Source organism: Heteronotia binoei, chromosome 5, assembly GCF_032191835.1.
Source record: "Heteronotia binoei isolate CCM8104 ecotype False Entrance Well chromosome 5, APGP_CSIRO_Hbin_v1, whole genome shotgun sequence".
Classification (NCBI taxonomy): domain Eukaryota; kingdom Metazoa; phylum Chordata; class Lepidosauria; order Squamata; family Gekkonidae; genus Heteronotia; species Heteronotia binoei.
This window is the reverse complement of record NC_083227.1, coordinates 2,737,557-2,750,654: the sequence shown is the minus strand read 5'-3', so window position 1 is coordinate 2,750,654 and position 13,098 is coordinate 2,737,557. Positions and strand designations below refer to the sequence as shown.

Sequence of the window (13,098 nt, the reverse complement as noted above, 5' to 3'; positions counted from 1 at the left end):
AGGCCTTCCCCTAAGAAGAACTTCAGAAGAGCACTGCTGTGTCAGACCAAGGAGGGTCCATCTAGTCCAGCCTCTTGTCTCCCAGTTACTCTAGACAACAAGCAAGAGGGCATGGAGGCCGAGGCCTTCCCCTGATGCTGCCTCCTTCTCTGGGATCCAGAGGTTGACTGCCTCTAAATGTGAAGGTTCCCCTCGGTCATCATAGCTAGCAGCCATTGATAGATTTCCCCTCCATTAATTTATCTCGTTTCTTTGAAAGCTGTTTATTCCTGTGGTGGCCATGACTACACCCTCTGGTGGGAAATTGTACATTTTAATGGCTCTCTGTGTCCTGAATCTAGTGCCCATCAGCTATATTAGATGCCATCAATTTGTAGTTGGGGGAGGAAGAACAATTCCTCTTTGTCCACTCTGTTGTGGCAGGACTTGTGGCAGTTTGTATTTGCGCTGAATGAAAACAAAGGTGGGGTGTAGCAATGCGGGGGTGAGGAAGCAGAGGCCAGGTCTCCCAATTGAGTTCAATGGGAAACAAAAGCCCAGGTCTAGCAATGGGTTACATTGCTAAGTGTTACCCATGTCTAGCAATGGGTTACATTGCTAAGAGGCCAAGTGTACCAATTAAGAACATAAGAGAACCCATGTTGCATCAGGCTAATGGCCCATCCAGTCCAACACTCTGTGTCACACAGTGGCCAAAATTTTATATATATATATATATATATATATACAGTGGCTAATAGCCACTGATGGACCTCTGTTGCATATTTTTATCTATCCCCCTCTTGAAGCTGGCTATGCTTGTAGCCGCCGCCAGGTCCTGCGGCAGTGAATTCCACATGTTAATCACCCTTTGGGTGAAGAAGGACTTCCTTTTATCCGTTCTAACCCAACTGGTCAGCAATTTCATTGAATACCCATGAGTTCTTGCATTGCGAGAAAGGGAGAAGAGTACTTCTTTCTCTACTTTCTCCATCCCATGCATAATTTTGTAAACCTCTATCATGTCACCCCGCAGTCGACGTTTCTCCAAGCTAAAAAGCCCCAAGCATTTTAAACTTGTGAAAGTGTTCCATTTTAACCTTTCTTCATAGGGAAAGTGTTCCAACCCTTTAATCATTCTAGTTGCCCTTTTCTGCACTTTTTCCAATGTTATAATATCCTTTTTGAGGTGCGGTGACCAGAATTGTACACAGTATTCCAAATGAGACCGCACCATCGATTTATACAGGGGCATTATGATACTGGCTGATTTGTTTTCAGTTCCCTTTCTAATAATTCCCAGCATGGCGTTGGCCTTTTTTATTGCAATCACACACTGTCTTGACATTTTCTGTGAGTTATCTACCATGACCCCAAGATCTCTCTCTTGGTCAGTCTCTGCCAGTTCACACCCCATCAACTTGTATTTGTAGCTGGGATTCTTGGCCCCAATGTGCATTACTTTGCACTTGGCCACATTGAACCTCATCTGCCACGTTGACGCCCACTCACCCAGCCTCAACAGATCCCTTTGGAGTTCCTCACAATCCTCTCTGGTTTTCACCATCTTGAACAATTTAGTGTCATCTGCAAACTTGACCACTTCACTGCTCACTCTCAACTCCAAATCATTTATGAACAAGTTAAAGAGCATGGAACCCAGTACCGAGCCCTGCGGCACCCCACTGCTTACCGTCCTCCACTGCGAAGACTGCCTATTTATACTCACTCTCTGCTGCCTATTAATTAGCCAGTTTTTGATCCACAAGAGGACCTGTCCTTTTACTCCATGACTCTCAAGCTTACGAAGGAGCCTTTGATGAGGAACTTTATGAAAATCTTTCTGGAAGTCAAGGTAAACAATATGTATCGGGTTTGTTTGTTCACCCCCTCAAAAGAAATGTAGCAGGTTAGTGAGGCAAGATCATCCCTTACAGAACCCATGCTGAGTCTTCCTTAATAACTTGTGTTCATCAATGTGCCTACTCATTCTGTCCTTGATAATGGTTTCTACCAACTTTCCCAGTATTGAAGTCAGAATGACTGGCCTGTAGTTTCCTGGATCTCCTCTGGAACCCTTTTTAAAGATGGGGGTGACATTTGCTACCTTCCAGTCCTCAGGAACGGAGGCAGATTTCAATGAAAGATTACATATTTTTTTTCTGGGGATCCACAAGTTCACCTTTGAGTTCTTTCAGAACCCTTGGTGTATGCCATCCGGACCTGGTGACTTATTAGTTTTTAATTCGTTTATCAGTTGTAGGACCTCCTCTTTTGTCACCTCAATCTGACTCAGGTCTTTCAACACCCCTTCCAATATAAGTGGTTCTGGAGCAGGCAAACACTTCTCATCTTCCACAGTGAAGACGGAGGCAAAAAATGCATTCAGGTTCTCAGCCATTTTCCTATCCTCCTTCAAGTAACCCTTTGACCCCTTGGTCATCCAAGGGCCCCACTGCCTCCCTGGCTGGTTTCCTGCTTCTAATATATTTGAAGAAATTTTTATTGTTGGTCAATGGGAAACAGAAAGCCAGGTCTACCTATCAGCTGCATTGGGGACCCAGAGACCAGGTGTACCAATTGAGTTCAATGGGAAACAGAAGGCCAGGTCTCCCAATTGGCTGCATTGGGGATCCTGAGAAGAACATCAGGAGAGCCATGCTGGGTCAGGCCAGTGAGGGTTCATCTTGTCCAGCCTCCTGTCTCTCACCCTGTGGCCGACCAGTTCCTCTGGACAGCCAACAACAGGGCATGGAGGCCGAGGCCTTCCCCTGAGAAGAACATCAATAGAGCCCTGCTGGATCAGACCAGTGAGGGCCCACCTAGTCCAGCCTCCTGTCTCACACAGTGGCCAGCCAGTTCCTCTGGACGGCCAACAACAGAGCAGAGAGGCCGAGGCCTTCCCTTGAGAAGAACCTCAGAAGAGCCCTGCTGGATCAGACCAGTGAGGGCCCACCTAGTCCAGCCTCCTGTCTCACACAGTGACCAGCCAGTTCCTCTGGACGGCCAACAACAGAGCAGAGAGGCCGAGGCCTTCCCTTGAGAAGAACCTCAGAAGAGCCCTGCTGGATCAGACCAGTGAGGGCCCACCTAGTCCAGCCTCCTGTCTCACACAGTGACCAGCCAGTTCCTCTGGACAGCCAACAACAGAGCAGAGAGGCTGAGACCTTCCTCTGAGAAGAACCTTCAATTTCTAGTTGGAGGAGGAAGCAAAATTCCTCTTTGTCCGCTGTCTGTTGTGGCAGGACTTCCCTGTGCAGAAGCCGTGCTGGTTTTCCCTCAGCAGGCTTTGTCATAAGAACATAAGAGAAGCCATGTTGGATCAGGCCAACGGCCCATCAAGTCCAACACTCTGTGTCACACAGTGGCAAAAAATTTTATATACACACATACACTGTGGCTAATAGCCACTGATGGACCTGTGCTCCATATTTTTATCTAAACCCCTCTTGAAGGTGGCTATACTTGTGGCCACCACCACCTCCTGTGGCAGAGTGTCCTTCCGTGTGTCTAACGATTAATTCTGTCTTTGATTACAGATTCTGCTAATATGCCCGGGACAGACATTCGGATGACCAGCCTGTAATTTCTTAGGTTTAAACAATTTTATTGATAGCATATGGTGACAATATCCATTAGTATCTTCTTTTATCCATCTCACATGCTATTTTCTAGTCCCCCCACCCTCCGTTACTTGACTCCCTTAAACCATAAGAACCTATATTCGTATTCTACTTTTTTCAAGTACTTAATCATTATTAAAAAATAGTCCTTTTGTATTCCATTCTTCTTCTACATAACATCTAAACTTTTTCCATTCCTTTCTATACACTTCCAAATCATAGTGTCTTAAGATTCTTGTTAATTTATCCATCTCACTTCATGTTATAACTTTTACAATCCAATCCCATTTTTCTGGTATTTTTTCTTGCTTCCATAACTGCGCATACAGTGTCCTAGCTGCTGAAAGCAAGTACCAGATCAAAGTTCTATTTTCTTTTGGAAATTTTTCCATTTTTAATCCCCCAAAAAAGGCTGTGCTACTTTCTCGAATTCATATCCCAAGATCCTAAAAATTTCTTGTTGAATCATCTGCCAATAATTTTTCGCTCTTTCACGAGTCTACCACATATGGTATAAAGAACTTTCATGTCTTTTAAATTTCCAACATCTGTCTGGCATCTTTTTATTAAACTTTGCCAATTTTTTAGGAGTCATATACCACTTATACATCGTCTTAAAACAATTTTCTTTTATACTCTGACATGTTGATAATTTCATAGAGTTCTTCCAAAGATACTCCCATGTGTCCATCTGTATTTCTTTATTTACATTGATTGCCCATTTAATCATTTGAGATTTTACTGCCTCATCTTCCGTAGACCATTTTAATAACTTATATATTTTTGAAATTAATTTTTCATTATCTCCAAGAACTTTTTCCATTTCTGGTTGCTCATGTCTTATTCCTTCATTTTTAATATCATTTTCCATCAGCAGTTTTTAATTCTATTTTGCCACCTTGTATTTTTAGTAATTGATTGTATAACCCTCTCTCTTCACCAGTTTGAGCTGTTATTTTTATTACTTCTGCTGGCACTATAATAATAATAATAATAATAATAACAACAACAACAACTTTTATTTATATCCTGCCCTCCCCGCCGAGGCAGGCTCAGGGCGGCTATCCATAATGGCTTTCTCTCGTCGCCATATTTCTTATACTTCATCCATGTATTTAACAGATTATTTCTGATATAATGGTGAGAAAAAAAAACATCCATCTTTTTCTTCCCATAGTACATATAAGCATACCATCTGAATTTATTTCCATGAGCTTCCAACATTAAAAGTTTTTTATTCAACAGCATCACCCAATCTTTTATTCATACTAAGCAAACTGGGGATTGGCAACCCTATTTGAAACAAATACATTATTCTCGGCAGAATATTCATCTTAATTGCAGCTATTCTGCCCAGCAATTACAAATTAAGTTTATTCCATTTCACCATATCTTTATCCATCTTATGCCATAGTTTTTCATAGTTATTTTTGAACAAGTCAATATTCTTCATTGTTATCTCCAAGCCCAAATACTTTACTTTAGAGGTAACTTCACATCCCGTCAATCTCTGCAATTCCTTTTGTTTACTTACTTGCATATTTTTGCATAAAAATTTGGATTTTTCTTTATTAACATAAAGTCCCGCCAATTCTCCATATTCTTGTATCTTGGCTAACAGCAAAGGTAATACTTGTATAGGATTTTCAATTATAAACATTATATCATCAGCGAATGCTCTATATTTATAAGTAAATCCTCTTACTTTCAGCCCTTCTATTTTTTCATCATCTAGTATTTGCATCAGCAAAATTTCAAGAGTCATTATAAACAACAATGGTGAAAGCGGACAACCTTGTCTTGTACCTTCCATTGTATCTTCCATTATTGCAAACATAATGTCCCAGTTCAAATTATCAAAGGCTTTCTCTGCGTCCGCAAAGAATAATGCAACTTCCTTTTCTGGATGTTTTTCATAATATTCTACAATATTTACAACTATTCTTATATTATCTCTTATTTGTCTTTTAGGGAGAAATCCTGCTTGATCTTTCTTTATAAAAAAATCAAATATTGTTTAAGTCGTTCTGCCAGGATTCTTGCATATATCTTATAATCATTATTTAATAATGAAATTGGTCTATAGTTCTATACAGTCGTGACATCTCTATCTTCCTTAGGGATCAATGAAATTACAGCTTCCTTACAGGTATCTGGTACTTTCCCTTTTATTCTTATCATATTCATCAATTTATGCAGTTTTGGTACTAATTCTTCTTTAAAGGTTGTGAAGAATTTAGCCGTATATCCATCTGGCCCAGGTGCTTTCCCCATTATCATAGCATTAATTGCTGCTTCAATTTCAATTTTTTCAATTGGATCATTCAAAATTTTCTTCATATATTCAGTTAAAGGTGCTATTTTAATATTTTGCAAATATGCTTCCATCTTTTCTTTTTTTATCTTCACACCCTTAAATAAATTAGCATAATACTTAAAAATTGTCTTTTATTCCTTCTTGATCTACTTATCTCTCTTCCATCAGCCACAATTTTATTAATAATTTTACTTTCTCTCTTTTCCTTCAATTGCCAAGCTAAATACCTTCCAGGTTTATTCGCACCCTCAAAGGATTTCTGTTGCAATTTTTTCAAATTCCATTCTTTTTTTTATTTTCTTTTTTTTATTATTTAAGATTTATATCCCGCCCTTCCCACAAGTAGCTCAGGGCGGCTTCTACTTCTTTATTCAACAAATGTCTCATTTGGGTTTGTAGTATAGTAATCTCCCTTATAATTTTCTTTTTCCCTAGCCTTCTTCTCAATTCCCCTTCTTTTTTCTTTATCTCATTTTGAATGTCCAATCTCTGTTTTTCTTTCGCTCTATTATCCTTATTGTTTAATGTAATCAATATTCCTCTCATTACAGCTTTGTAATTTCCTGGTTCCCCTCTGAATCCCGTTTAAAATAGGTCACATACACAGGTTCATAGATCAACTATCTCACATCCTTTAGAAACTCTTGGGTGTTTGCCATCAGGACCCGGAGACTTTGGGCCTCCCTACGAGATGTCTACCATAGCTAATGACATGAATCCTGATTTGCAAACCATGAAAAGGACTTTCCTTCTGATCCAGGAGGGCAGTCCTGGGTGTGTCTTGACCAGGGTCAGTGATGTAGCTCCATCTTCTTTAGGTTCCTTTCTGCCTTTTTGATATATTCCGCTCTCCCTCTTCATAGCCAAGTGAATAAAAGCATTTTTCCCACAGCTGGAAGTAACCCAAGAGAGAAGGGAAAGGAGATGGAAGAGCAGGACCCAGAAGGACCTGGAACGGGCAAGAGAGAAAGCAAAGGCCCCAAACCAACCCTAGCTGGGAGTGGTGTTGGATTCTGGGAAAGCCCTGAGCTGGAAGTCTGTTATCAGGTCACGGCGATCTCAGAGGAATATCGCCAGCGTTTCCGGCAATTCAGCTACCATGACTCTGATGGGCCCCGAGAGGTTTGCAGCCAGCTCCATGGGCTTTGCAGCCAGTGGCTGGAGCCGGAGAGACACACCAAGAAGCAGATTGTGGACCTGGTGATCCTGGAGCAGTTCCTGACTCTCCTGCCCCAGGAAATGCAGGGCTGGGTCAGAGAATGTGGGCCGGAGACCAGTTTCCAGGCGGTGGCCCTGGCCGAAGGTTTCCTCCTGAGCCAGGCAGAGGAGAAGAGGCAGCCAGGACAGGTGAGAGAGCTTCATGCAGCTCCTTCAAGCTGTGATATTCCACCTTATAAGCATCCTTTCAGACACTTCACCAGGGTTGATAAAAAATCAGAACCCTAATTCTTCCCATTGTGGTTGAAGCAGCTCTGTTGATCAATCCAGGGGTGATTCGTCTCCTTGGTCTTTAGCTTTCCTGCTCTTCCCTGTCTCTCTTCCTGCTGTTCCAGATGTGGGGACCATTTGTGAAGATGGAAGCGGAGGTCTCTGAGGAGGAAGGGTCTCCTTTGGAGGAAGACCAGAAGGCGCAGGCCCTGGAGCGTGCCCAAGAGGCCCTCTCACACGGTAAGGGTGCCTTGTGCCCAGATTTGTGCCCATTGTGAAGTTGTTGGATAGAAGGCTGTGACTCAGCAGGGGACCAGGAAGGGCCTTCTACAGGCTGCCACCGCTCTAGTCAGGGTCTTTCTGGGGGTCCAGAGTACCCCCCCAACCCCTGAATCTTCCTTCTTAGCAAAACCTTTTAGCCATGACCAAGGAGATGCGAGGACTCGGGCAGCCTAACAACAACAACAGTTTATTTATAGTGCTCAAACAATCAGTGGGTAGTAAAGACTTTTAGTGCAACAGTGAATGGGGGAATGTATTTCTCTTTAATAATAGTATATCAGAATAATGTTTTATATCGACATACTCAAATAAGGGATGTTGGCTGTTTATCTCATTAGATATACTTAACCCATTTTCATTTTATGTATTCTTTTCTTCTAAATGGCAAGCTAAATTAATGTTATTAGGGTTTGTAGAATCTTTCAGGCTCAAGTGCCATGTTCTACTGGAGAAAGTTTTTCTTTCAGACGTTTCGTTCTCAGCTGTCTCAGGATTTGAAGCAGGAGAAGAAGAAGATGGTGATGATGATGATGATGATGATGATGATGATGATGATGATGATGATATTGGATTTATACCCTGACCTTCAGTTTGAGTCTCAGAGTGGCTCATAATCTCCTTTAAATTCCTTCCCTACATCAGACACCCTGTGAGGTGGGTGGTGCTGAGAGGGCTCTCACAGCAGCTGCCCTTTCAAGGACAACCTCTGCCAGAGCTATGGCTGACCCAAGGCCATTCCAGCAGCTCCAAGTGGAGGAGTGGGGAATCAAACCTGGTTCTCCCAGATAAGAGTACGCACACTTAACCACTACACCACACTGGCTCACTACACCACACTGCAAATGTGTTGGCAGTGATTATACCCCACCACTCCCTGAGGCTTCTCCTTACCTCTCCCTCAAGTTTACTCAAAATTGTTACACATTTTTTTAAAGTATACTCCAGGCAGGATTTCACAGCCTTGGGCACAGGGGTGCATGAAGCAGGATTCGAATAAGCAAAGAAAACATGAAGTCTCTTCTAACACCCTTTATTCCAACATTCTCTCCCTCACAGGCAGTGAAGAGATGATGTTGAGCCATCTTTGTGGAGGAGCGGAAACGGCTGCTGCCCCTGCAGTCCAGGTAGGGGAGATGAGCAGGGGACCGCCTGAGTTCCCCCCTCTTCCTCAGGGGGCTTTTGCTCCTGCAGTTGCTGCTCATGTGTCTGAGCGAGAGGGGCTCTGAAGGCCGCTCCCTTTACCCCCCTGGCAAGCTCTCCATCCTGCACCACCCCAGAATGCCCCTGTCCAGGGTACAGTCTTGACTGGGGCAATCTCTGATGAGGAAACCTGCTTTTTCTTTCAGGGTCCTTTTTCCTTCGAGGAGGTGGCTGTGTTTTTCACCGAGGCTGAGTGGGCCCTGCTGGATCCAGACCAAAGAGATCTCTACAGGGAAGTCATGCAGGAGAACTATGGGAATGTGGCCTCTGTGGGTAAGGAACTTTCAAAGGTGCGAATTGCTGCCATTGTGATGATGTGTGAATGAAGATATGGAAAAGCAATAGGTCCTTGTGAGGCTTGGTCCTGTACTCCCCCCCTCTGGAGGACTCCAGGAGCTGAGTGGGCTCTGAGATCAGCCGACACACCGGGCTGGTCCAGGGGCCACTGTGGTCAATGTCGTGGCCAGCAGGAGAGGCAGGGTGGGTGTAGTGACCTCAGGTGGAGACAGACAAAGGCCTCGTGTCACTCTTCCTCCTCCTCTCTCTCTGTCCCAAAGAAAGCAGGGATGTACAAGAGGCTGCAGTGAAATCCTGACTTCTCCCCCTAGCCAGCAGACCCCTGTAATGGGAGTCTAAAGATCAGCTTTTGCTCTCTCTCATCACACGAAGAAGGAAACTCTCTGTCACGGGACTAGACATTACGATCACTTTTGTATTTAATCATCAAAGAAGAAGAAGACAATATTGAATTTATATCCTGCCGTATACTCTGAATCAGAGTGGTCACAATCTCCTTTAGCTTCCCCCCACCCCACAACAGACACCCTGTGAGGTGGGTGGTGCTGAGAGAGCTCTCTCAGAAGCTGCCCTTTCAAGGACAACTCCTAGGAGAGCTACGGCTGACCCAAGGCCATTCCAGCAGCTGCAAGTGGAGGAGTGGGGAATCAAACCTGGTTATACCAGATAAGAGTCCGCACACTTAACCACTACACCAAACTGCAGGTCTAAGGACCTTCATGGCAAGGCAAATGGGAAGCACAGAGGAAAATATCTTTGCCACCTTTTCCCTTCAAGTACATTTAGGGAGTTTTGGGGAGGGGAGGGATAGTCAGAATGTAGGAGAAGCTCTACAGGAGGGGTGGGCAGGGAAAGGTTGTGACCAGCAGTTCAGGAGCCAAAATTGCATGGTCATGAGTTAGGAGTTTGTGGTAGGTGCCTTGGCTCCTTGTGTGAGTTGCGATTTGACTTGCCTCTTTATTCCAGCAGGAGATGTTAAAGAGCCAGTTAGGGAATTTCATGGGTTCCCACTGGAAAAAGCCAAGACGGAACAAGCTGAAGGAAACTTCGAGAACAGAGGCGAACCACAGAGGCAGGAAGGAAATCGTACAGCAAAATGGGGAGTTAAGATCATTCCTTGCCAAGGAAGCAGCTTCCGTGAAATCCCAGTCTCCAGCCGTCACCAACAGACTCCTTCAGGAGTGAAGCCATTCATGTCCTCCACGAACGGAATGGCATTCTCCGGTCGAAGCAAGGGAAATGCATGTTTTCCAAACCACAGTATAATGAAGGCATGTAGATGTCATTATTGTGGAAAGCACTTCAGATACAGAACACAGCTTTTGGTACACCAAAGAATACACACTGCACAGAAGCGTGTTGAATTCTCAGAGTGTGGAAGGAAACCCAGTATGAATTCCAGTTTACAAAAGCAACAAAGAAACCATGCAAGGAAGAAGACTTTTCAATGCTCAGAGTGTGGAAAGACATTCAGTGTGAGTTCCAGTCTTCAAAAGCATCTAAGAACCCACACGGGGGAAAAACCTTTTGAATGCACAGAGTGTGGAAAGAGATTCAATAGGAGTGGCTATCTTCAAAAGCATAAGAAAACACACACAGTGGAAAAACCTTTTGAATGCTCAGAGTGTGGAAAGAGATTCAATAGGAGTGGCTATCTTCTAAAGCATAAGAAAACCCACATAGTGGAAAAACCTTTTGAATGCTCAGAGTGTGGAAAGAGATTCAGTCAGAGTGGTAGTCTTCAACAGCATCAGAGAACTCACACAGGGGAGAAACCTTTTGAATGCTCAGAGTGCGGAAAGAGATATAGTGTGAATTCCAGTCTTCAGTATCATCAAAGAACCCACACAAAGGAGAAACCTTTTGAATGCTCAGAGTGTGGAAAGAAATTTAGTGCGAATTCCAGTCTTCAGTATCATCAAAGAACCCACACAGGGGAGAAACCTTTTGAATGCTCAGAGTGTGGAAAGAAATTTAGTGCGAATTCCAGTCTTCAGTATCATCAAAGAACCCACACAGGGGAGAAACCTTTTGAATGTGCAGAGTGTGGAAAGAGATTCAGTCGGAGTTTCAGCCTTCAAAAGCATCTAAGAACCCACACAGGAGAGAAACCATTTGAATGTTCACAGTGTGGAAAGAGATTCAGTCAGAGTGGGAATCTTCAACAGCATCAGAGAACCCACACAGGAGAGAAACCATTTGAATGTTCAGAGTGTGGGAAAAGATTTAGTGAAAGTCTTTATCTTCAACGGCATCAGAGAACCCACACAGGAGAGAAACCATTTGAATGCTCAGAGTGTGGAAAGAGATTCAGTGCAAATGGTGGTCTTCAAAAGCATAAGAGAACCCACAGAGGGGAGAAACCTTTTGAATGCACAGAGTGTGGAAAGAGATTCAGTCAGAGTGACCATCTTCAAGTGCATCAGAGAACCCACACAGGAGAGAAACCTTTTGAATGCTCAGAGTGTAGAAAGAGATTCAGTGTGAGTTCCAATCTTCAAAAGCATCAGAGAATCCACACTAGGGAGAAACTTTTTAAAGCTTAGAGTGTGAAAAGAGATTCTTTCCGAGTTCCAGCCCTCAGCTGCACTGAAAATGAAGCGGAGGGATGGTGGCTCAGTGGTGGAGCATCTGCTTGGTAAGCAGAAGGTCCCAGGTTCAATCCCCAGTATCTCCAACTAGAAAAGGTTCCAGGCAAATAAGCCGTGAAAAACTTCAACTTGAGACCCTGGAGAGCCACTGCCAGTCTGAGTAGACAATACTGACTTTGATGGACCGAGGGTCTGATTCAGTATAAGCGTCAAGCATTGTTCATTGTCTCCTGATTGTTTATTCTTTTTTAATATAGTTACCAGAATATAGCAATGTTACTAACCCTGAATCAAGCTGGGCACATCAAAGTAGTAGAATTCCCCTCCCTTCTCTCGCTTTCATTAACAAATGCAGGAATGTGTTCTTTGAAGTAGGAACCTCCGGGGACAGCTTACCAGACCACCAACGTCGGCACCCAGACGTTTTAGTTGCAGGAGAGATAAGGAAGACACTGTGTGAACTTTCACATGCAAATGTAGAATTGTTTTGAGAATGCAGGATTGTTTATAGAACCTTTGATATGTCATCTTTAAGTATGCATTTTACCGTTACTATGTATCAGTTTCAGTACTTAGCTCGACTGAGCCACATGGATTATCAATAAACCAAACTTTGTTTCATTAATTCAAGGACTGGCTACTTTGAAATCTAATGAACTCACATTCTTGACAATAAGGCAGCTTCATATATATGTTCATAAGAATGCAGACAGGAGAGAGAGCATTTGAATGCGCAGAGATACAGTTGAAGTGGCCTTCTTTCACAGCATCTAAGAACACATACAGGGGATAAACATTTTGAATGCTCAAGAGTCTGGGAAGACATTCAGTTTGCAAGCCAGTCTTCAAAAGCATTTGAATGCTCAATAGCATGGAAAGAAATTCATTCAGAGTTAGAATCTTCAATAGCATCAAAGAATCCACACAGAGGAGAACCATTTGGAATTCACAGAGTATAGAAGAGATTCGACTTGAGTTCCAGTCTACAAAAGTATCTAAGAATCCACACACAGGTGAAACCTTTTGAATGCTCAGTGTGGAAGGATTTTGCGTCACAGTTGCATTATTCAACACCCAGGGCTGGCACATAGGAGTAGGCCAAGTACTAGATGACCCTGGAGGTCCCTTCCGACTCTATGATTCTATGAAGTAGGCAGCTGCCTAGGCCAAGAACCTGTTCTCCGGGGTGGCTGGCTTGGCTACTAAAGGCAGCGCAGCTACAAGCCTGCTTCAGCGTGCAGACTCCATTTTCTGGCCCCATGGGTCGGCACGGGGTGGCAGATGGGAGGGCTGGGGCTGATAATTGTAGCCAGGCCTCATTTTGGGCAGGAGCTCACAGGAGCAGAGCTGGGGAACCTCTCAATTTTATTGTGCTCTTTGA

General features: G+C 43.5%; 2 protein-coding genes across 2 annotated transcripts in view; one reads left to right on the top strand and one right to left on the bottom strand.

Moving 5' to 3' along the window:
• Nucleotides 1–13,098, bottom strand: part of LOC132571389 (zinc finger protein 850-like) — a gene marked incomplete at its 3' end in the record, with an annotated part of 552,489 nt that overhangs the window by 328,192 nt on the left and 211,199 nt on the right. The gene's annotated exons all lie outside the window — the stretch shown is intronic.
• On the top strand, nucleotides 6,611–12,338 carry LOC132570876 (zinc finger protein 436-like). The gene is made up of 6 exons (XM_060237515.1): nucleotides 6,611–6,693; nucleotides 6,942–7,266; nucleotides 7,473–7,587; nucleotides 8,686–8,753; nucleotides 8,976–9,102; nucleotides 10,093–12,338. The coding sequence occupies exons 1-6, from the start codon at nucleotides 6,611–6,613 to the stop codon at nucleotides 11,670–11,672; spliced, it is 2,298 nt and encodes a 765-aa protein (XP_060093498.1). The 3' UTR covers nucleotides 11,673–12,338.

What these genes read in the sequence shown, in the direction of transcription:
- LOC132570876 (XM_060237515.1), top strand. Translation starts at nt 6,611, where the DNA reads ATGTCTACCATAGCTAATGACATGAATCCTGATTTGCAAACCATGAAA. An exon ending in CTGCTGCCCCTGCAGTCCAG is followed by an intron (nt 8,754 to 8,975) that starts GTAGGGGAGATG and finishes TTTTTCTTTCAG; the next exon opens with GGTCCTTTTTCCTTCGAGGA. An exon ending in TGGGAATGTGGCCTCTGTGG is followed by an intron (nt 9,103 to 10,092) that starts GTAAGGAACTTT and finishes TCTTTATTCCAG; the next exon opens with CAGGAGATGTTAAAGAGCCA.